This window comes from Kryptolebias marmoratus, linkage group LG13 (genome assembly GCF_001649575.2).
Source record: "Kryptolebias marmoratus isolate JLee-2015 linkage group LG13, ASM164957v2, whole genome shotgun sequence".
NCBI classification, from domain to species: Eukaryota; Metazoa; Chordata; class Actinopteri; order Cyprinodontiformes; family Rivulidae; genus Kryptolebias; species Kryptolebias marmoratus.
The window spans coordinates 17,890,924-17,916,051 of record NC_051442.1 but is presented as its reverse complement, the minus strand read 5'-3'; the positions used below and the strand labels follow the sequence as shown (position 1 = coordinate 17,916,051).

At 38.5% G+C, this 25,128-nt stretch overlaps 1 protein-coding gene across 3 annotated transcripts; it reads right to left on the bottom strand.

Moving 5' to 3' along the window:
- Window positions 1–1,290: 1,290 nt before the first annotated feature.
- On the bottom strand, window positions 1,291–25,128 carry kcnip1b (Kv channel interacting protein 1 b). 3 transcript variants are annotated; one of them, XM_017412705.3, is made up of 10 exons: window positions 24,995–25,128; window positions 24,527–24,621; window positions 24,354–24,442; window positions 5,089–5,213; window positions 4,928–4,997; window positions 4,777–4,847; window positions 4,588–4,695; window positions 4,413–4,517; window positions 3,499–3,561; window positions 1,291–3,339 (listed from the first exon to the last, which is right to left on the bottom strand). In XM_017412705.3, exons 3-10 carry the CDS (start codon window positions 24,439–24,441, stop codon window positions 3,292–3,294), a joined length of 678 nt encoding a protein of 225 aa, XP_017268194.1. In that variant the 5' UTR covers window position 24,442; window positions 24,527–24,621; window positions 24,995–25,128; the 3' UTR covers window positions 1,291–3,291. The 3 variants fall into 3 exon arrangements, with proteins under 3 accessions (XP_017268194.1, XP_024860943.1, XP_017268195.1); XM_025005175.2 differs by having other exon boundaries at window positions 24,354–24,621; XM_017412706.3 differs by lacking the exons at window positions 24,354–24,442; window positions 24,527–24,621; window positions 24,995–25,128 and adding an exon at window positions 13,406–13,706.

Here is a 25,128-nt window from a genome sequence, read left to right as displayed (position 1 = left end):
AAGGAGGTGTGAAAAGTGTACAGGTGTGCCAAAAAGTACCTTTGCTGTGGAAAGCACCTGTTGTAGGAAACACATTTGAATGCTGTTTGATCACGAATAAAGGGAGTGAAAAATGACAAAGTCCCCCCTTCCCCCCCAGTAGCTTTAAGAACACAATATTGGCCACTTAATTCATTTTCTTACTTTTTTCTGTGTTTACAGTGAACATTTTATGTCAAGTTTGGCCTGCAGATAATATAAATATTTTATTGTTGCATCCATCTTAAAGTATAAGTGGAAGATTAGTTCGATTTGTTGTTGTTGTTGTTGTTATATTCTGTTTGTTGCACAAACTCTTTCTTCAGAAAAAGCAGATATTATATCTTGGCAGTTTAGCTCAAAGCACCTCGCATATATCGTAATGAAATAACTGTAGATAACTGTGTTTTTAAAGGGCATGAAAAGTATTTGTCAACATCAACTTTAAATTTAGTAGTGAGCACACTGCCTCATGTGCACTTTCAACCTGGAATACTAAAAGTTTTGAAACCTAATTATTGGCAGTTTTTCCTTTTGATCGTCACATTCAAACGTCTTTGTCCATTTCAGACTATCCCAAAGTTATTTTCATTATTCCTCCAAACTTGCTTCCCCAACAGAAGCTGAGAGAGGACATGCTGATAAATTTATTTTCAGCACAATATCTTGAGATAACAAGATAACAAAGCTTGTTTATCATGATAATGTATTATGTCATTATCTTGAGACAACAAAGCATGTTTTCTGTAAAAACAATATTAATAATAGAATACTTTTGTGTTTATGTATTCTGACTTAAAAAATGTTTTCGGAAGAATGCATGATATGATTTAAAACCACAGATAAATAACAGAACTACTTTTTCATCAGAATTCAAAACAGACATGCAATGTAAATCCCCCCAAAAACAAACAAACAAACAAAAACACAAAACACTACAGCTAACAAACATTTTTTGCCAGAGCACAATTTTTCGTATACATTTTTTTTAACTTTAGAAATTTATCCTGAACATTCGGTTTTAGGAGATATTTCTATGCCTGCCGCTCTAATGTACATTCATCAATAATTCATTTGCCCACTCTGTGTTGCAACTGCAAATTATTCTATAAAAACATAAAAATGTCCAGAAATGTGCTACAAAACTATGCTTTAGCCTGTAGCTTTAACAAATAAACAATAAATTAAGAATCACTGTTTTACAGTCCAGAAGTCCACGCACCTTTTCCCTCACACACAGGAAGGACAAGTGTGAATTAAAACACAATTAAGTTAAATAATTTAAATCTTTATTTTATGGCTTTAAATGACTCTTCATTTTACATGACATAAACTCTGTTTCAATCGACCCGGGACTCTGATGTTGTACAGAAGCACTACACAACCAAGAGCTGCTCCACTGACTGCGAAAAAGAACAATGATTAATATTTCAGTGCTTCAAATATCGTATCCCAGTGAGTTTTCTGGAACAGTGGTGCTTTTTAGACTCACAGGAAGTCACTGGTAGAAAAAAAACACGGGCAGGAATCTATAGAAACCTTCATCTGTCTGTGCTTTGTAAAGGTCATCATAGTTAGAGTATCACTGAACAAGGAAGTCATCAGCAAACGTTGACTCGTACAGAAAGAGCTGTTGTTACATCACCTTCAAAATATGACTTGTAATGGTATTTTCCATTAAAACCTCATTGCAACACTTCAAAAAACACAAACAGTTTCTGGCAACAACTTTAATACCTAAAATAGATTTAGAATATTACTGTTATCATCTAAGACACATCTTGAAGCAATAGTATTGGTTTTTTAAAGTAGGGTTCAGGGGAAAGGTTATGGACAGTTCATAACAACGTACATATTGCAATTCAAAATTGTTTAATTTTGATCAAACTGACACGCTAACTGCCAGTTTTAAACAACCAAAACAGATTGCTATTGTCTCAAAACAACTTCAATTTCAAAGATTTTAAAACTGTTCAAGTGAATATGAAGGTTTTATAAACCTTTGCTTTGCTGTCAGGTTTGCATTAGAGAAGAAATATGATGATATTCCTGCTGGAAGTACCCCAGGCTGAACTAAAAGTGCTTCAGCTAATTAGCTACTGCTGCTATTTATACTCATAAATAACCATAAAATTATATACGAATGACTACATAAAGCAAACTTAATGGTGATGCAATAGTTCGAAAACTGCATTCACATGAACCACTCTGAAATTTTGAAACAGGAGGGTTTTTTTTTTTAAGACCGCAGCTAACACTGCTTAATCTTAACCTCACTCAGACTAGCCATCAGCTTGTCTATATGGTTAAAATTATGGTGCGTTCCATTCAAGATTTAGACTTGAAAGTCTGAATCTTCGGAAATTTTTCCAACTCAACTTAACGAACTGGAAAGCTCTCTGAAATTGGAATTCTTATTCGGAAAGTTCGAGGTCCCTGACCTCAAAATTCAAAATGGCTGCCAATACTAGCCAACCATGTCAAAATAGATAAGAATGCCCTTTTTCAGTATAAAAGCTGAGCTCCAACATAGACAAAAAGACAGTAAACAGACATACTTACCATATATTACCAAGGTAATGTACAGCCTTACAATGGTTTGAATTTCTACTGTAAGCTTTTACACAGAATAATAACAAGCATAAGACATAAGACGGCAGCCAAGTCAACACAAAAGTACATGAATCACTGAACCCATTAAAACCAGTACATAACATTTGAAATCTCCCAAAAACCCCATGGTAAAGTTAACAGACACACATGTCCTTATATGGACAAATTCCCATGGCAAATCAAGCAAATATCTGAAGGTAAAAATCTCTTCCAGACAGTTCCATGCAGTTCTATTTTGGGGAAATAAAAAGAAAAGACAGGAAAACAAGTATTTCAGCTTCTTGAGCACATGACTCTTCGAAGATCCGGAGCAGCCTCGTCGTGTAGGAGCATCCTTCTCTTTAAAAAGGCCAGTCTTTACGTCGCGCCTGAAGCAGATGCGTCAACACACCCGAAACCCGTTGGAATGATCAGTTTGTGTTTGCTGTTTGGCGAAACTCGGCAGGAGGGCTGTAAGCGTTCCCCCTCCGGGCCTTTCATTAGTGTCACTGCAGGAGATTCTGGTCGGATCCAGAGCTCAGCTGGACAGAACAGGAAGAGGAGGAGAGACTGGAGGTACTGCACATATGCAACCATGCACACACACTCAGACCGAGCCCTCTGATTTTTTTTCTTTTTTTTTTTTTCTTCACGTTTTCATCTCCCTCATTTCCACTTGTCCTACATCACATTTTCAAACAGCTGCATGGATCTCATCATGTTTTCGTCCTGGTGAGAGAGAAGATGGAAAGATGTAATAAACTGTTCAGGCACACAGCGATGCAGTCCATCTGGATATGTGATGTTTTCAGACAGCACAGGTGATGGAATATTCTAAAGAGTTTGTGGATTCTGCCTTACTCTGCACAAATCAAGGACAATGCATACCTCTTGGCAGGCTATAATAAACTCCTCCATAGTCACAACTCCATCTTTATTCTTATCCATTTTCTGTGGGGAAAAAGAGAGAGTTAATACCAGGCTGCAGGGAATTGGATATGTTAGAAAAATAAAGTCCATATTGCCTACCCCTGCCAGACTCTGAAACTAAGCTGATCCTATGTCGAGAAATGATGAGTTATAGTCAATTTAGTCAAACCTTGAAACAAACGTTATGCACAATCTCTTTTGTTCTATTCGCACTTATGTTGTGAATGACTCTCAGCTAATGCCAGTTAGCATTGACAGTAAAACTGTAAAATAACTGAAACACTGGGTGCCTTTAAATCTCAACTTAAAACCCACCTGTTTAGAGTTGCTTATGGCTAAATTAGGGTTAGAGTGCGGGTTTTTGATGTCTTTGATGTTTTTCTCTTTCTTACTGTTTATTCAATGTCACATGCTGTTTTTATTTTGTTTTTTAATTATGTAAAGCTCTTTGAAATGCCTTGCTGCTGAAATGTGCTATACAAATAAAATTTGATTGATTTGATTGATTGATTGACAGCCGTCTTGATTATGGTGGACTCTAAAAATTATTCAGTTCTAGCTGTAAATCCAGGGATAACTTTCTGAGAGTTTCATTAACATTTATCCATTAGGTTATTGGATATTTTGATAACAGACAAACAAGGTTTTAAGCAAAGGTGAGTAGGGCTCAAAGTAAGTCTTGAGAATGACGCCATACATTTAGCTCAGCATCTGTAAAGTTAGAGTTATAACCGTTTGCGTTTACCCTAAAGTCAGCTAGTTGTATGACAAACTACAGCGCTGGAGCAGTGCTGGTAAACACGCTTATCACGACATGCATGTTGAATCATTTATCTCCTGTTTATGTTAATGGAAGGCGCAGGAATGTGAACCTGGAAAAAGGCATCCACGTGCTGCTGCGGAACGTCTCCCTTTATTGCGGGGTAGGTGTACTTGCCCATCATGTCGTAAATGGCCCTCACGATCTCGGTCATTTCCTGCAAGAGAACCACATGTCATCTCCCGTAGAGACAAAAGGCCGAGCAGACGTTTTTCACGCCGCCTCACCTCTCTGTTTATGTATCCATCTCTGTTAATGTCGTAAAGATGGAACGTCCACTCCAGCTTTTCCCTCAGAGTGCCCCGCAGCAGGATAGATAAGCCCATTACGAAGTCCTGTCAACAGGAACAGCACTGAGTCAGCGGAAACGCAAGGGAGAGGAGATTAAAATGTCATTTTTACATGATTTGTTTTACCTTAAACTTAATAGAGCCGTTGTTTGTGGTGTCAAATGCGCTGAAAAGATAATGTGCGTACATGCTGGCATCTGCAGCAACAACAAAGTGAACTTGTAAGGTTCGGGAAAAAAAAAGCCTAAGAGAAAGTCTAGAAAACAGAGCTCTTTACCTCCATGAGGGAAGAACTGTGCGTAAATGTGTTTAAATGTCTCCTCATTTACGACTCCACTGGGACATTCCTGCGAAAGAAAAGGCTTCATCAATGCTATTCTGCTTTTGTTGGAAGAAAACATTTTGTGAAGTGATCAGGTAGTGAAATCGGGACACTACATTCTTAAAACCACGGTAGAGGATCTGCAGCTCCTGCTTGGAGAAGTTGGTCTGTGCTTCCAGCTGCTCGAGGCCTTCCGGCCTGTGACACACCATGGTCATCTCAAGCTCATCGTCTGTTTTATCTGCAGTGGAGGGAGACGACAGAACGACACCTTGTTTAACACGGGCTCTTCCTTGTTCGCCAGGAGACGGAAACTGTAAGATGCGGGCAAACGGACGGCTCAAGCATGTGAAGCTGGGGGAAAACATCAAAAAATCTGATTAGGCTGCTGAAAAAAATAACGCTCTCGGAGGTGCGGCGAAGCAGAACGTAAACATAGGCAAAGATGAGGATAAAGAGGAAAAGAACGATTCAAGGAGAGCTGCGTGCACATGAAAAATGACATTGCCCCCCCCCCCCACAGGAGCTGAAGCATTTTATTAATGGGAAGCTGAGGAGCGGGTGCTGGGGAGACGGATGGTGGTTAATGGTGTGAGGAGATGGCTCTGCTGTGGGCCTGAATTTGTCACTGTCACAGTCTTTGGATGCAGGTCAGAGCCTGCTGCGGTGGGCAACAAACCACACATTAACGAGTTCACAAACACCCACAGGCAGCAGCAGACACATCCTAAAGACATTAAAGGGACAGTTCAACTCTTTTGAAGTGGGATTTTTGTGAAAAGGTTATGAACAATTATTATGTTTTTTTTTATTTTATTGTAAACAGCTCTTTTAACACCCTCAGTTTGGAGATATAGAGATTAGTTTTCACTGACTTGATGAGCTAATGGCTAGTTTGGGCGTGGCAAAGACTAAAGTGGATTGGTGGTGTCTTAAAATAACTCCAATTTCCAAAGTTTCAGAGCGGTTCGTGCCTCTGCTGTTTTGCATTAAATGGTTAACTCAGCAGAAAAATACCTGCTGAAAGTTTGCCAGGCTGCACCAGTACAGATGCAGTTGCTTTTGCTGCTGTTTGTGCTTGCAGATACCCAGATTTCTGTGCAATCCATTTTCCTCTTAACCACACTTGGAGTAGCTGTTAGCTCATCAATCAGTCAGAATAAAGCTTTCTTTAAACTGAGCTGATTCCAAGGGCTATCTACAACAGGTAAGATATTATTTGTTTATAGCTCTACAACAGGACCGGACTTCAATAATATCAAAATTATTGTTGTAAATCTAATGCAGAAATAGATGCTGCATGGCTATGTATTTACACAGTGCAAAGAAAAATAAACATATCCCCTTTAATTAAACTAGTTTAACAAAAAATGTGTTGATAAATCTGCACTTGCACTACTTTAACAAAAGCATAAATAAAATTGTCACATGTATAACATAACTTCACACAAGTTCTAAAATTAATTGAGTTTTATAGTCCAAATTATGCCTTTTAATTTCACAAGTATGATTTTTAAACTCATATTAATGAGCTTGTATTTCATAATTCTAGCTTTAAAACTCATAACTATGCAGCAATTATTTCTCTTGTAATTATGATTTGGAATCTCATGTATACAACTTTAAAACCAATTATAAAACTATGATTAAAACTCGTATTGATGGCATTTTTTTGTCTTCCAAGTTGTGTAAATGGGTTTCTATAAATCTATATAAATTCCTCTAAAGTCTTACTTATTTTGCAATTACTTTTTTTTAAAACAATTTCACACAAGCAGGTTTAAAATTTGTAGTCCTGCTTTAATCAGTAGGATCATCAAAAATAGAGAATACATTTATTTAATTTCTTTTTACAATTGAATGAAGTTAATGAGATTTGAGTGCGATGAGTAAGATGACATTTTCTCATCCATCATATACCCCTGTTAGTCTCCCGCTTTTTCCAAAAAACATTAACTAACAGCAGCAATAAGTGGTCATGATGAGCTTTATTAACTTGTGTAAAACGTATCATATTAATGTTGTTGTTTGTTATATTTGATCCACTGCACCTCCATGAGATCATCCCTTAAGTAATGTTTCCAGGATCTTGGCTTGTCGGTTTAACTCGGTGGATGTCGTTTCCTATTTGAGCGCACGCCCTCACGCATCACTTTAACTCAACCTTGATCTTCCCTCCATCTTCCCCTGAGCTGCCATCCCCTGGCCTCTCGTTGTCATGGAGATTGACAGCCACGCGCAAGGCAGTGCAATTTGCACATTTGTTTGCATTGGCGTGGTAACAAAACAGCAAAAGTGTTGGGGTACGTGTTTGTCTGTTTTTTTTTGGTCAGGGTGCTTTAGTTTCCAGTAAATGAAGCAGATGAAATGAAATGAGGGTGTGAAAAGGAAACAGGCAGAGGTGTTGATTAGAGGGTGGCTGGAGAATTGGGAGGAAAGAAAGCAGGCAGAGGGTGAGGAAAACAGCGGAGGAGAAAGAGAGAGCAACACATGGCAAACAAAAACAAAACAAACAAAAAAATTCCATCGTATTGAGGCTAATATACAAGAGCTCTATTGAGGAATAAAACAAGGGCATTTAAAACATGAACTGGCAATCCTACCACACGATAAAATGATCTGTTATTGAGAATATACTGCTTTAGTTTTTCCTAATGCAATCAGATTGTACAGACTTTTACAGACGCTTTGAAGGTAGGAGGCTGGTTTCAAATGATGGTTCACACATAAAGCTTCATCAGCCCCTGCTGCGAGGGGAAGTGATACAGGATGACATGATGGAGATAATCAAAGCTGGGTCTCAACTCTGTTATGCTGTCAGTGGCGACCCCTGCAGCTGTGTCAGGACGGCAGCACATGTTTCTGCAGAACACCGCTGACATTTTCCAAGTGTAATCATTATTTTGGTGTCAGTGTGGGGCAAACACATCAAAAAAAGGATGCTGTGGGGGCAGTGAGACGCAACATTGCTTTAGGGTTGAGATATGAGTTTAAAAAAACCAACAAAAAAAAACCCAACAAAAGTTTGATGAAAAGACACCATATACACTACAAATGATCTTAATGTGCAAATAGGTTTACAATCCCAGTTCAGAAAGAGGTTGGGATGTTGTGTAAAATGTAAATAAAAACAGAATGCAATAGTTTGCAAAAACTTGTGCACCTATATTTTATTCACAACGGAACATAGTAGACATATCAAATGTTTAACCAAAGAAATTGCTCATTTATGGGGAAAAATAAGGCAATTTTGAATTTTATGGCCACAACACATCTAAAAAAAAGGTGAGCTAGTGTTCCTCTTCTTTTAACAACAAGCTGTAAATGTCGAGGAACTGAGGAGACCAGCTGCTGGAGGTTTTGAAGAGAAATGTCCTCTTCTTGTTTGATGTAGCTGTTCAACAGTCCTGGATATTCTTTAAGGGATTTTTCATTTCATGGTTCATTAAATGTTTTCAGCTGGTGAGAGGTCTGCACTTCAAGGCAGGTCAGTTCAGCACTGGGACTCTTCTACTACAAAGTAATGGATGGATGCAGTAAGAGGTTTAGCATTGTTATGCAGAAATATGCAAGACCTTCCCTAAAAATATGTTATCTAAATGGGAGCATGTTGTTCTAGTTTCCTGCACTGATGGTACCTCTCCAGATGTGTAAGCTGCTCATGCCATAGGCTAATGCAAACCCATGTTATCAGAGAGGCAGGCTTTTAAACTGTGCTCTGATAACAGGCTGGATGGTCCCTCTCTTCTTTAGTATGGAGGATGTGGGTACCAAAATGAATTGCAAATTTTAATTAGACTGACCAGAGAACAGATTTCCACTTTGGTCCAGAGAAGATGATAATATTTCTGGATTGTGTTCACCTATGTCTTCTTTGCATAATAGAGCTTTGATCAGCGACCGTGGAAGGCACAGTGAACTGTGTTTACAGGCAATGATTTGCAGAAGTGTTCCTGAGCCCATCCATAACAGAATCAGACCTGTTTTTAATGCAGTGACGATCATCCAAACTGATTTTTAGCTTTCCAGTCTTCAGGAACATTATCCTGAAATTGCTCCACTATTTTTCGACACAGTTTTTCACACACTGGTGAACCTCTGTCCATCTTTACTTTTAAGAGATTCAATCTTTTCAAAATGCTTTTTAATACCTAGTTCTCTTACTGACCTCTTGCTATCTAACCTAATTAGTTCGTCCAGTTGCACTTATTGTTCGACAGCCTTTTGTTGCTCCTGTCCCAAGTTTTTGAGATGTGTCACTGCCGTCAAATTCAAAATGAATTTATTTTTCTTAAAATATTTGTCTGCTATGTTCCATTATGAATAAAATATGGGTTTGTGAGATTCGCAGATCACTGCATTCTGTTTTTATTTACATTTTACACAGTGTCTCAGTTCTGTCGGAATTGGGGTTGAATATGCAAAGCAATAAACAGACAAAAAAAGTTACTGAAATATTGTATTGTATTTCGAAGTAATGTTATGACATTACATGAAAAATGTTATATTTTAAAAGTTATTTCTTAGGGTAAAAGTAGTCCTATGTGCCATCTCTTGACACGAAGAACAGTTCAGCCATAATAAAGTTTAATTCTGATTGGACTGACGAGCTAACAGCTAGCCCGGTTTGGCACAAAACCAAAGTGGATTGCTGTCATCTTAAAACATAAAGCTCAATAATTTCATAGCGGTTTGTACTATTGGAAAAATCTCTGTACAGCTATCAATTTTGGATTACATGTTGCATTACATCATGTAGGAAGTGCCACAGACGGCTTCAGAATTGCTACCGCGAGCTGCTACTGGAATTTGTGATCGTAAATAACCATATAGCTCCAATTAAAACAACTTTTTATTGTAAAATTGATGGTGATGTCAAAGGGTATAAAATGAAGTTATCATGAAAACAAACGATCGTCAAAATTAAAATTAAATTTGAAAAAATACTTTCATTTTGTACAAGTAATTGCAACACACATGCACACACATAGAGATAACACTTTCTATAATCACTGTTAAATTTCTGCTCAGCGCGAATATTTGGAGAGCGGCAGCTGAAGTAAAAACAAGTCAGAATCCTTAAAAGTTCATCAGTTTGCTGGGTACCACTCTGTAAGGCACACACTGTTCTTACCACAGTTTCATCTCCATCTGTTTCAATTTAAGATCAGTTGCTGCCATCAGTAGCAGCACGTAGGTGGTCATGCACTGATGATGGGATCACTGTGCAGTGACTGTAGTTTGGCATCAGCTGAGAAAAGGAGACAGCTGGAGAATTTGGCACACATTCGAAAATGTGTCAATCTAAAAGTCTAGATCGCAAAAGTAGAGCTTTAAGGCTTTAAATGACCCTGCTCTTCCAGATAAGGACCTTTTTAATTCACTGCCTTGTCATGACGCAGTAAGAAGTATTAAGACTGTGTATCCAGTTTGCAGAACGCTCCTCAGTGTTACCAACCAGCCATCTTTGGAGCTCTACACTTCAGCCATATTTCACAAAAGAAACATCTTTCAAAATTTAAATGGGTCACAGGAAGTAAGACTTCACATGACTAAAACAGCATTTTGATATTTTTTTATGATTATTTTTATACAATCACAGTTATGTTTTTGTGATTCTTGAAGTTTGTACCACAGAATGATCAACTTGAAGTGTGGATGATATCACACACTCCAACATTCCTTCTTATACAGTTTATACAACACAATGTAGACATTTTTGTCCTCTTTTCCTCAACGTGTCTTTCCCTCCTATAGGACCTAGTCTTCTCTCAAATCTCCCCAGAGTGCAAAATGGACATCCACACTTTCATTGACTCTCATTGTATCTGAGCTCAGAATTTTTTCTTTAAACCTAGAAGTGAGGGGACCTTTCAACATGTCTCATCTCCTACATAAAACCCTAACCCTAACCCTAAATCAGGAAAAGAAATGACATGAATGATGTCCATTTCAGGAGATTTGTCAATACAACTTACACTTTTTGCACAGTGTCCGTTTGTCTGAGGCTTACTTTTTTCTCTGTCTGCCTGTGTTCTGGAAGCCGAAAACGCTGCAGGAATACCCAGGAAAGCGCAATCTTCTTCCTTTCTCATCACAATGGTCACACAACGGATCAGCAGACAATATTTTGGGTCATATATCCAAATATTTCTCAACCTCAAAAATGATTCTTTCCTCATTTCCCTCTTTTTATACTTTTGATATTAAACAGTGTTACAACAAATCAAGAAAATAATTGCCCAAAGAACAAAAACACTAAACAACAACACCAGCAGCTCCAGTAACCTGGATGTCTAAGCAGTGAGTACACATATATACTGCCTGTGTGTTTTGCCCTTTTTTGAAAGTACTCATAGCAAGCTATGAAAAAAAATCATAAAAAAGGTTATCCCAAACTATATCAAATGGTGCAGATTGAAAGAGCTTTCTCTGGTAGTTTTCCAGATATACTAATATGCCATTCAGAAATGTGGGTCTACACTCAATGTAAACAAAACACTTGGCACTTGAATCCTCCCAAAACCACGTTAATGCTCGAGTCACGTGATTGACCTACATTAGGCTGGCCGTAGTCTGTGTAGGTAAACAAATATAGTAGAATCGGACGAGTGTGGGATTGAAGAAAAAATGTTTAGATGAAAACACAAAGAGTGAGCAAGTTGTTAAATGCAAAAGAACATTTAAAAAACAAGTAAAGCAACATCTGTGGAGCGCCGTGAAGACAGAGCTCGGCATTCAAACAGCTTCTGGGAAACCTTTAGACCAGTAAGTTTATAGTTTTAACAATTTTTCAACTATATTAATGCTCCAAACATTTGAGCTCAAACCGTAATTTTCTTCCAGTCCATGAAATTCTTATAAAGATGCCTATAAGTTGCCTACTAGATTGGATCAGGCCAGATGAGGGTGGGTTCAGGGCTACAATCTTTGCATTTCTTGTCTTTCATGAACACCATGATCGTAATGTTGTACACCTGACCTCAGACTCGACTTGTCACAAACAATTTCGGGAGTTATTACTCAACAAATCTGAGCATAAATATGTACCAGTATCTCAAAATGGTCTAACTTCTTAATCCCAATGGCTCTTCCATGGACTGCGCCATTGTTGACCTAGTTTCAGTCCCTTCAGCTGTTTCTGTAGATAAACTTTCTTGGTTCTCTTTACACTTTTTTCACAGTTTGTGCATCAAAACATTGGCATTTTGTCAACTTAAATTTTCACAAAAAATAGTTAATGTTTTTTTTACAGGAGAAAGTTGATGGATTTGTTTTGGCTGTAGCTGCATTAGTTCATTTCTTCAGAACCTTTTAGCTGTATAAAATAATCTATATCAAGCTCTTCATGAGAAAGTTCCTTAAGTTTTGCTATGACTGTCATCTGTACATTGCTGTTGATTTATTTTTCTTTTTAGCTTATATCCAAACTCATGGCAGACCAGTTACCATACATAGATCCTTCAGACAGATATGAAGTGAGCCAAACAGCCGTCTGTGCCCCCATTTTCTGAGGATTAAATCTTATCTGTCTAATCTTATCTTTTCCATGTTTGCATAGCTGGCACAACAGCACACTGTTCATTGGACCACTTTATTGGAGAGAGAGAGAAAAAAAGAGCTACAAGATGACCTGTTTTGTTAAAAGGCTTGTGAAACTCTCAAATGGGACAAAGGATTTCTTTTTTTTGGGGTGTAAAAATAAATACAAAGACCATCCCTCTTCTTGAGTCAGCTGTTAATGGTTTGCTTCGCTTTATTTTTTTCTTTAATCTCCATCTCCTGCTGCTATAAAAACCACTGTGTTCACCCAGATGGAGTACGTGTTTGCACTCTCCTTTGTGCCTTTTACAACCCGGTCTCCATGACAACTGGCTTCTCAAGCATAAGGCCAGAGTGAGGTATGATATGTGAGCTGCGTGTTAATTCTCGCCTGAACTCTGCCTGCTTCGCTGCCTGTTTCTCTTTCACCCGTGCAGCACTCGCCGACACATTTTGACTGGCAGGCACACAAAAATGACAGAGTCTGGGGGCGGGTGGGGGGTACGATTTTCAAGGACATCCTGCAGTCTGTCATTAACACCACACATGTGTTATAGTTCACCAATCTACATCAATTTTAAGGTTTGACTCTCTTTAGGCAAACCAGTTCTGCAGCCTCTGCAACAGAAAAACAGCCATCCCTTTTTTAAATATTTGAGCACTTTTCCTACACTCTGTCAAAATCAGTGCAACTAGTTGTCGTGCATACATGTGTTCAAGTATTTACTTTAAGAAAAGACAATAGCAGGTTTTTTTTTTTTAGCTGTTCGATGACTGCCGTGCAAAACATCCACAAACCAAAGCATGAATGAATGAGTTTTAGTCTGAGCTGTCATCTTAAAGTGTCCTCAGGTTTCTGCTGCCCCTCTCCATCTCCTCCTGATGACATACCTCTCGATGGTCTCCTCTGTTTGGTTTGCATGGTCAGAGTGCCCACCACTGCACCCATGTTGTCACCGTGGAAACCAGCTTGGTTGGCCAAACAACCCCCCAAAAAGGTCCGCCGTTCGTCTCAGAGAGTGTTGTCGTCTCTTTCCTCTCAGAGGGCTTGTGTCCCTCTTTTGCCAGATCAGTCTCTGGGGACGGCTCACTGCTGTTGAGCGAACTCTCCTGAATTTCTGATCCCTGCACGCACACATGCAAGCTGCTGCTGCTGCCGTTCTGCGCCACTCCCTCCACTCATCTGTCAGCCTTTCCCCCACTTTTTTTTTTTTTTTCCTTTTTCATGCTGCCTGCATTCTCATGCCCCCGTGTTATTGCAGAGCGATGCACTCACTGATGCCACTGACATGAGAGAGGTGGCTGTTTTTTTTTTATCAATCTGTTTTTATCCTTTTATTCTAAAATCATTGATGATTTTTATTTTTTTAAACACACACATGGCTCAACCCAATAGATAACTAAAGACCTCGCATTGCTTAAAGGAATGCATGTCGACTGCTGTCTTTCTTGCAAAAGTTTCAGACTAACTTCATGTTATGTTGAGAAAATACAAGGTCCTCATCGTTTTGGTCAAACCTTCAAAACAACTTCAGGCGCAATCTCATGCTCATAGTATGTGTGGTAGATAACTCTTGGCTCCTACCACATCAAATTTTAGCTAAATATCTATAAAACTGACTGAGCTATAGACCTTATTGGGGTTGTGAATGCAAATTAGCTGTGGCAGCCATTTTCAATTGGGCTGACTTCAGAAGTTAATCAGCTGCAGATATACATCCAGTGATTACGGTCTAAAACTTTCAATAAAATCTATCCAGTGGTTTATGAGTTATTTTGCTAACAGAAAAACGGGGTTGACTCCACTAGTTAATGAAAAATTTTAAGCCAAAACCTCTCACAGTGAGTAATAACAGTACTTGAAGTGTGTTTGTTGAATGAGCGTTAGAACTCACACACAAATGTTATATAGAAGAGTAAGAGCTCTCTTCAGACAATACCGCTCCCCTTCCTGTTCTGTTCAGGGGGGCTTCAGACCCCTCCAGCTACATCAAAGTGAGTGGTGGAGATGAAACACACGGCCCGTTCATATGACAAAAACCCGATCATGTCAGGATATTAAGTAGGCCATCAAATATTCCCTCTAACGTTTCCTCCCCGGTAGTTCCCTCAGGGCGTTATTGGTGCAGAGACATGTAAAGGAGGCTGCGTCGGCGTCATGTGAGGCGTAAGTAAAGGCGCAGAAATGTGGAGGCCTTCTTAAATATGCTGAAGACAGGAAATATGAAGTCCCCACACTCATTTTTTGTCAGCCTGTGTGTGCGTGCACGGTAAAAAATTCATGCACTGCAGATTTTTTTTTTCTTTTTTCCAACAAGGTCTCTTTTTTTCTTTTTTTCAGTTTCTTAATTCCCCCCCCCACACACACACACTTGAGTTGAGTGGTAACAAAAAAATAGCTAAGGCAAAAAAGAAAAAAAAGTAGTGCAGTAAGACTCAATACAAAAAATGGGAGAAAACACACACAAAAAAAAATGATTAACATTTAATAAGTGACTATATATCCTTGTTTTTTATTATGCCAAAATTGGTGTAAAATAATGAAATTAAAATAAATAAAGATTTCACAACTGGCCATTTTCACAGGAAACATTTAGACCTGCAAGTATACAAAAAAAAAAAAACTACAAGCAGATTAATGAAGGTAACTTTTACTAATCTTTAGCAGAAGAGTCTGTTTCCAAAGGTGCAGATATACGTAGAACACATCCTTCAAATAAAACCCTAGCATTTCTTGAAAAAATGCATGCAACCTGCTGCCAGAATCTTTGACTAAGATCATCTTATGTTGAGAAATGACAGAATTCTAGCTGTTCTGGTCAAACCTTGAAAACTACTTTATTCTCTTGCAATACCACGAGATATTATTCTCAAAGTATGTGTTGGGAATGATTCTCAGCTACTAACACAACAAATATTAGCTCAATATCTGTAAAACTGACTGAGCTACAGACTTTTTTAGCTGTGGCCGTTTTCTTTTCTTGGGTTGACTACAAAAGTTAATCAGTTGTAAATGTGCTTTCAGTGATTGTTTCCTGAAAGTTTCATTACAAAATGTCCCGTGGTTCAGGAGATTTTTTGCTAAAAGACAAACAGGGTTGACTCCAATACTTAACGTTCGAGTTTTAAGTAAAGATCTTATGCAAAGAGGCACTTGAGTTCTGTGCTGTGAATGACTCTCAGCTACAACCACATCAAATTTTGACCAAATATCTGTAAAACTGACTGAATTATAGCAATTTTTGTGTTTACTAAGGTGAGTTGTCAAAATGTCTGCAGTGGAATCGCTCGAGCGGGGTGTTGAGGCCGACCACGTGATGATCGCTCAGGTGGAGCTGAGGTATGAACTCAACCAGCACTGATTAATTAAACATTAAATCATTTATAATTCAGATGTATTTTCATCTCTTGTACCCCAGTTCTTCTATGTTTACCTGAATCATTTTCCGACTCTCCAATCGAAGGTTTGCACACAAAAATGGTTGCACTAAAATAATATTCAGTCTCCCTTTCTTTTTAGATTATTTAACAGCTGCAGCTAAATGCAGGGATTTCCCTGACTTTCCGATCAAATATTTATTGTACATCCAGAGGGTAAAAGAGGACCATGACCAGGCAGTGAAAACGATATGGAAGTTGAAACAACATTTCCCCGCCGTTGCTTTCATTCCAAACAGAACTGATGCACCAACACACACACACACACACACACACACACACAAACCACCTCAGATGGAAATTTAGGTATCTGGATTCCCAACCCAAATTTATCCCCCCTGACAGCTGTTGGCCATCTGGATGTGTCTGTCAGCAACATGTCACGCTACAGAGTGACAAGCAGCAAGAACGCCGCACTGCAGTCTGATGTTTCCATAGCTTTTATCGTTTCTGAAATGGATGAGTTCCACACAGCAGCACACCCCTTCTACCAAACAGGAAATATTTAAAGATTAGCACAAGCTAACATTTATTACAAGTATTAGCAGATGGCAGTTTGCAGTTTTAGACTTGATGAGGTGGCGCTCATGGCTGGTTATGCCTTATGCTGAATTATTTTAGTAAAGCTCCAACCTGGTTTTTAATCCCTCTCTGCCAATAGGCAAAGGGATGGCAATCATCTATCCATTTTCTTTCACCCACTTTTCTGTCCAGGGTCGTGGGGGAGCTGGTGCCTATCTCCAGTGGGAAAGATGTGGGAGAGATGGGGTACATCCTGGACTGGACACAAGTCCATTACAGTCCCATCAGAATCCGAATCCAAATCACTTTATTGGCCAATACTCACACATGCATGGAATTTGTTGTCAGTAGATGGTCACACTCCTTATGTACAAACAATTTGCAAATATATATTCATTCATCCATCCATCCGTCCATTTTCTTTACCTAACATTTACAGCAGAAAATCACTTCAGGTGTTCATGATATCGATGGCAATGGGAAAGAAACTATTTTGGTGTCTCGTGGTTCTGATTTTGGCAGATCTGTAGCGCCCGCCAGAAGGAAGGAGCTGGAACAAGTACTGACCGGGCTGTGAAAGGCCTTTGGCGATGTTCCCTGCCTTCTTCTTGAGTCTTGTTGCACAGAGATCCTGATTCTGGGTGGGCAGGGGAGCACCACTGATCTTTTCTGCAGTTTTCATTGTCATCTGCAGTCTGCTTTTTATTTTCTGCATTTATGTTTTTGCTGGGTGGCTACACCAAACCAGACTGTAACAGATGTGCACAGTATGGACTCAGTGACAGATGTGTAGAAAAGCTTCAACTTCTGCAGGAAAAACTGTCTTTGCTGGGCCTTTTTATAGGATAGTGTCTGTGTTGACTTCTCATTTAAGATCCTGGGAAATAGTAGTTCTCAGGAACCGGTAAGTCTCTACGAATGACACAGGACAGTTAGTTATTGTGAGGTGTGTGTGTGTGTGTGTGTGTGTGTGTGTGTGAAGAGGAGTGTCTCCCAAAGCCCTCTGTCATCTCCACAGTTTTCAGACTGTTCCGCACCAAGTTGTTGGTGCGGAACAGTCGCTGTCATACAGCGCTAACTGATCACGCAAGATGTTCATTCAAAACTCTGCCAATAATTAATAAAGTCTACTATGTTTGTTATCAAAATAACTTGTGAATCAGTCAGTGGACTTCAATGAAACTTTCCAAAAGAAATCACATGCACATCTACAACTGATTACCTGTTGAAGTTAATCTAACTTAAGATGGTTGCCACAGCCAGCTGACTTCAGAAAAAAATAAATATGGTTATAACTCAGTCATTTTTGAATATGTTTAGTTCCAATTTGTTATGGTAATAGCTGAAAGTCATTCAGAACACATACACTGAGCACTAGCAGAATGCAAAAAAAATGCGATATTGTTCAAAACAACATTTTTAAGATCGGATCAAAATCTTAAAAATGTCTGATCTGTCTGATGATCTGGTTTGAAATTTTAGCAGGGAAGGCAGAAAGGCATTCCTTCAAGAAACCCCACACTGCCATTTCTAACTTTTTTTTTGCCATTTACAAACAAAGGGAGGATCTATCCTGTATTTCCTGACTCCGATAAGAGTTATTTAGTCTTTGTCTGTATTTCAAACTGTAGCTGAAACCTTTTGATGGTTACTGGAAATTAGATAGATTCTCTAGTGTGAGGTATCCATTAATGCTGCCCCAAAAAAACTATGAATACATTTTTATTTGGGTTGTTTTTCATGGCACATCTTTTCTATTTATTAGTCTGAAATGTGCTTTACTCAGATGTATTCACTGAACCAATAGTATATGATCTCTAGATTCAGCTTGAAAGGAATTAGATCTAATACAAGAAATTCAGAGGGTACTAATTTTTTTTTTGGCAAAAAACTGGGAAATCTGGAGTAAGATCTGGCTATCTTTGATAATTTACTTAGGTGGATGTTACAGTGAATAAAACATGTTAGGAGAAATGGCTGTTACTCTAACTGAGGGGACAAGAAGAACGTAAGAGAACAAGCTCAAGAAGTTTTGCTACTAAAAAAAACTCTGAATAGAAATGTTTGTTTTTGCAGTGTTACTTGTTTAACACCAGATGGCAGCAAAGTTAAAAAATTCTGGCTCAACTAGCAGCATATTTTACTCTGAAACACATACAGAGTGAGCGAAAATCTACACAGCAGGGCAGCTCACCAATGTGTCAGCAGAACATAAGAACAGTGCCCTGTAAAGCACATAACTCATTCATCACTATGCTGTAGTTGCATCAACTACTCGGGAATCAATAGGAAAGTATATTCCAAGTAATAAAACTTTGTTGCAGAACAAAATTAAAGTAGGGATTGAAACAGAGAGAGAGCGAGAGAGAAAAAGAGAGGAGAGGCAGAAGCAAGAGATAAAAATAAATCTTAGGGAGGGTGGTTACATAAAAGTACATAGTGAGGTGATGTAAAAAATTAAAATCAAAGACACACACTGTCAGCTCCGATCCGCTGCTGTAACAGCCACAAGAAATGAGAAGGAGGGGACAAAGGAGAGTGGTGTTCGGTAATCCTGGCAAAGTTTTGGTTAACAAACATGGGTTAGTGTCATATTTCTGATTCTGCCCCTGCTGTGTGCAGTCAGACGACTGTTCGTGCAACGTTGTGCACTCTGAAGACTCTTTCTCCTTGTAACAGCGGAGGAATGAGGCCTGAGAGTCCTCACCTAGACGTCCACTGCTTCCAACAGAGTCTGAGTGTACACGAGTTAAACACATAAATGTGAGAATAACAGCTTTACTGCATTTAAAATTTATATCAAAATAAAAAAAAGATAGCAGCTAAACATATAGTGTTTATTTTTAAGACGTAAATCAAACTAATATAGATCACTTATATTGGAACATTCTTATTTCTGTTCACTGGAGTGCGTCCAGCTGAAGCAAACACTCAAGCACAAGGTTTAAATTGATGGTCTAGTCATTTTTGAAGCGTTGTTTTATCAAATAGTTATTAATAGTTAGTACCTACTCAGCCATGGCAACAGTAATAGAGCATGGAGTAAAGAGAAACAAGCAAAAGTCTTCATCCAGGCTACGCTAAAGGCTAGCCAAGCAAGTTTTATGCTCAGCACACATACATTTGTGGAGAAACAAGAATGTTGTTCTTGAAAAAAACAGCAACAAACTAAACAAATGGTGTCAAACAAAAGAGGAAAGGTTTAATAATAACCCATGTAGTGTCCTTTCCAGTGGTACAATGTTTTTTTAGAAGAATTTCTTTTTAAGCCTGAAAAACAACAAGCACCAGACCAACATTTGGCTAGCCATTAGCCTAGCCTTCTTCGTCTTTGCAGCTGATAAGGGGCTAAGTTTGGAAACTCTACTTTACTAATTTTATTTTTTTAACCTTTACTTAACCAGGTGAATCCTGTTGAGATTACAAGATCTTTTTTTCAAGGGAGTCCTGGACAACAGATGACAGAATATCACTTCAAAAACAACCAGATTATCTCATTAAAGAAGATTTAAATCCACCATCAAACCTGTTGGTAAGAATAAAGACATGCACCAAAGCCTGTGGCTCTGTGCAACATAATATGTAGCACATACTCACATAATGAGTAGTTTGCTGTCTTTGCTTGGATATAAGACCTATGGCGCCATAAATCAATAAACAAATTAGGGTTAGGAACATCTTTTTACATGCAATTTAAAATAACTGCAAGTGCTTTTTGACAATGGACTCTAACATATTGGATTAACCAACATTATGTATTTTAAACCCAGTACCTGTATTCCTAAACCCTAACCAACTGTAAGCCCTAAACCTAAAACACAAGTGAAACAGCAAGAGACAAAAACTAAACGGTGAAGGAAAAAAAAATAACATAAAGGGGAAAAAACAACATTTGCCCTCCAAATGTGGTCTTAAACTTAAGTGTTATGCTTGTTCCTCTTTTCACCTGGCTACGTAAATTAAACTGATTCTTCTTTTCATAAGTAAACACTTGAGAATGACGTTTGCATCATTAGCTGCATTTACTGTCGTAGTGAGTGTTATGTAAATGCACCAAGCCAAAATGCCTCACAGAGACACCAGGAACTTTACCAGAACTTGAGCGTTTTCTCCTCCTCAGCTGCTTAAAGCTTGTCTGAATTGAACTACTCAAGAACAGCCCTGCAGCTGGAGTCTTGGCTGAGACACGCGTTGTTTCAAAATGCTTAAAAATCCTGCCTTTTTGTAACGTATTTGCATTTTTTCTTTTCATCACGCAAATGCTCAGATTCAGAGGTTAAAATTAACTGAGGAAAAAAAAAAGACTGAAGACATTCCACTTTACTCAGAACTCAGCAATTCTGACTAATCCCTTTAGAATTACCTTGACTTTTATTACACAGTTAACTTATCAGGCACATTTTTAAACTAATTCAGGACATTTGAGCAATAAAAGAAAATAAAAACACACATTATTTTCTTGCTTCTCCTTGATCTGTCTCAGACAATGTAATACCAAGAAATTTAGCAAGAGGTTAAATTTATTTTTATCTTGGCATTGTAACCAAACCATGTTTCGATGTAAAACAGTTTGGAACGGGAGCAGAAAATACAGCTTGTCACTTGGGAGACATGAATAACAGTGTGTGTAAAGTCAGCTTCAGGCCTGAGGCATATTATCACCCTCAGTTCCCAACTCTCAGCTCATACCCTTCAAAGGTCTACAGATGAATATTTATGCCACTGAACTCGGAAGCAGCTTAGTTTCTAAAGATGAACAGGCAACGATTAGTTGACCGGATCACAAAGCGATATAAGTGGGAGCAAGCTGCCATGTATAGCAATTTGAAATGAGAAGTGATCAGTGCATTGAGACGAGAAAGGTGGAATTGTTTGAAGTGTGTGAGTAAATGTGCAAGTGTGTGTGTGTGTGTGCCCTTTTTTCTTGTTTCCTCTCATGCATATGAAATCGTGCTCTTCGTCTGCTGCAGTCTGCAGAGCTGATGCTGTGCGACATATTTATGAGTAATTTGTGCAAGCAACATCCTGAGGGACAGCCACAGGAGAAACTCGAGACTATCGCCGTGCATTTTATAAGACTAAATATCAGAATAAACTCTTATCACCTGACTAAATAAAGCCTAGTGGTGTTACAAACATTATAAAGTTAAACTGTTTTTTGGTCATGCTAAAAAGAGAACTTACTATAGTTGTAGTTCTATGAATGTCAGGTAAGATATTAATCATTCATAACCACAGAATTCTACTTTAAAATGGCTGAAATGTCCCATTAACATGTGTACACAAAATCTTCAGTGAATTAACAATTCAAAACACACACTAAAAACTCATTCTTTCTAATGAAACCTTTGAAAACTCCCACTGCTGGGTACATTTATGGAACAATTAGCCCTAATTCTGGCATTTTTAAAATGTTTTTATCTTTCATTTCTTTTTACTAAAGGTTCCTAATTAACTCAGTGGCATTTAATGATGCAACAAAGTGAAGATGAGGTGCTGCTCAGCACAGAGGCATTTTGACCTCAAGCGTCAGAAGCGGTCAGACGCACGCTGAAAACGGAAAAAGCACTAAAGAGAAGTTGGAGAAAGGCAGCACACGGAAGCAGAAGGACAATATCAAGGGACTCGATGTTCAATAGAGTTCACGCTCCATTTCAGCAGCTACTCATCCTTTAAAGGACACAGAGAGAAGGATTACTGATAAAAAGGCAGGGAAACAGAGATCATTGTGAAAACACCTTTGCACTTTTGGAATCCCCTAACATTGTGTTTAATGACTTACTTAGAGCTGTGATCAGCTTCTTAATGGCTTTGGAATAATACAGATTGTGGAGCTTACATGTAGCTGCATTGTATGACCCAGATTGTCCACCCATGCATATATGAGTGGGCTGTATTGTTTCTAGAATAGCACAGTAGCTTTTCCACCAGTTCAAAACAGTCTCATCCTCAGCCTGATTGTTTACTTTTGCTTCACAAATATGTGATTTTATGAATTGACAACCAGCAACTTTTGATTAAGATCTACTCTGCTTTCATATTTTACAGTTGACTTTACCACTTGAGAACAGCAGAGTTTCTACTCAGCTCAATTAAAATTTGTCCTCTTAAATTTTGCATTCAGAATTAAAACCAGTATTTTCTGAAACAGCTGCTGCCATGCGTGACAAAGTTTTGAACAAAGATTTTGCACAACTTGTTAGTGTAGAATTATTATTTTTGCAATATTAAAATTATAGTTTGTTATTCACAACGCTAATTCAGAACTGATGAAGAACAGAAATTCGTCAAAATTTATAGAGTGATAAGACCTGCCAGGTGAAAACATGAGCAAAACCTCAAATTTACACTTCAAGTCAACAAAAGGGAAGACGCTTCCTCCACTTGCAACACAGGTCAAGTAACTGTGAGTGTAATAATCATTCATAAAAACAAGAAAAAAGTGCTTGAACTGCTCTAAAATGTTAAGTTAAGTTAATTTGCATTGTTTCATTTTTTCATTGCAGAAGACTGCAGACCTACGCAGTCTTCAGTGTGAAAAACCATCTAATGTAAAAGTCATGTGGTAAAAGTTTATGAAACAACAGAGACGTTTTCTTAGATGACAGAAATCTGCTTTGGAATTGGGGCCACTCAAACTAGTCCTCCTCATATAAACCTCCTCCAACTAAGGTTCAGATTACCACATCAGGTAAGACTCTGACTGGTAAAAGCAACTCCACCAAACCCCACAAAAAAAAAGATCTAAGGTGTTTCTCTCAGTAACTTACACAGTCCTGCAGAATGGAGATTGCTAGACTGCTTTTTGTTTTTTTTTGCTATCTGATCTTTGGCTGTAGAAACTGTACAGCTTTTAGCCTCCATGTTTTTGGTTTAGATTGTGTCTTACTTTTTCTAAAAAAATACAACTCTAGATTAATTTTTTGTGATTGCTTGCCTGGTACAAGACTTTTTGTATCAACACACACATACACGACCCAAACTGATAAACCTGTGCAGAATTACACAGACCATAATCAACATCTGGACACTGCTTGGCATGCTAACATAGTTAAGACAGAGAGGTACTTAAGGCTTTGTAATATAAGCCTCAGGTGCTTTACTTTACTTTTATGTTGATGGATGTAGAAGCATTTTTTTATGTGTGCCCCGGAGAGCTGATTGATTTATAATTCACCCATAAAGCTGTTAAATAGTCTTTTCAGACTGCTTTGTAAGAAGATTGAATTGCCTAATGTGGAAACAGATCATCAAACTCCAACATTAAACATTACTTGTTTTGAATGCAGACTTAGCCACAAATACACCACCATTTACAGGGCGTCTAGTGTTACACACACAAACAACCTCAGTTCCTTATAGCTTTTATTGCCTTTAGTGCAAAAAAGTTTTTGTGCATTCCCACTTCAAACATTGTTACATGTAATAATATAGCTTTGTTTTTATAATCTTTTGAGCTGAAACCCCTACAGAGTTCCACTTGTAAAGCAGAGGCTTAGCCTATTTCACTCATAGATAATAAAACACATCACTGTTGAGCACTGAAGTACACAATGGCTGGATAGAGAAGTGAATCTTGACCTTGACCGCGTGGCTGCAAAACCATCACAGAACAGAGTGCGATTTACACAGAACTGATATTAAACAGAAGCCTAATGAAGGTATTTTGTTAAATGTTGTGAATTAAATCATTTTAGTGGTTTTGATGCTGAAAATATTTCTTTTTTTGTATGAAAGCACCACATAGGATGATTACAGATGTGAACGTTACATTTACATGGCCCTACCAGATCATACCCAATAAACCACTCTGTGTCAGATCAAATCGGCATGAAAAAGTCATGAAACGAAGGAGTGCATCAGTGAAGAGCCACAGTACCTTTAGCGAGGCTTCCTGAGACCAGTCTTTGCAGGGACTGGATTAACTTCTGCACCCCCTGCCTGCAGCGGCTGGTACAGCCATCCATCCTGGGGTTAAGGCAGGGGCAGAAGGGCTGGGTTTCCTCCAGTATGTCTCAATATGAAAACAACAAGACTTTTCTGCCTAATAACCTGGGATGTGGTCCTTGTTGCGAAGAAGAGCCTCCTTCAAAAGCCTCTGGAATGTGAAATCATCAGGTGGTTTCTGGAACAGGGGATCCTCATTCCTGCAGAAGAAAGATTTTATTTTAAATTCTCAAAAGAGAATACCGTATTTGACAGCCTTTTAACTTGATCAGGTACATTTTGCTCACTAACTACTAAGAAACACACAGACACACACGCTCCTGCACAATCAAACTGTGGTGAAGTTTAAAGGCAGACAACTAAACAGTGCTAGAAATGTGAAAAAAAAAGACTTGGCAATTGCAAGGAAATTTAACATTTTGAAATTCTTCAATAAAGTTGTAAAAGTGCAAAGTGTGATTGCACAAAACAAATTGAGAAACAGGTAAATAATTGAATGTATGCTAAATTATCATGACCCCCTGGAAGTTTTGTTCATCTCGGAGACATCAACCTCATCAAGGTTTCACTCACCTTCACTTCCTCCTTGTTGTCTGTCTTGAAATGTTCCGAGCCAGTCCTCCAGCACAGCAAATATTTGGGTGGGAGGTTCTCTTCTGAACTGCAGTGGCAGTCCTGCGGCTCTGGTCTGTGGAGGAGTTTTGCTC

Coding starts and splice junctions, on each gene's coding strand:
- kcnip1b (XM_025005175.2), bottom strand. CDS start 24,441: ATGGATGGCTGTACCAGCCGCTGCAGGCAGGGGGTGCAGAAGTTAATC. Junction 5,214..24,353: donor CTCAGGAAGCCTCGCTAAAG/GTACTGTGGCTC, acceptor CCTCCACTGCAG/ATAAAACAGACGATGAGCTT. Junction 4,848..4,927: donor ACAGTTCTTCCCTCATGGAG/GTAAAGAGCTCT, acceptor TTGTTGCTGCAG/ATGCCAGCATGTACGCACAT.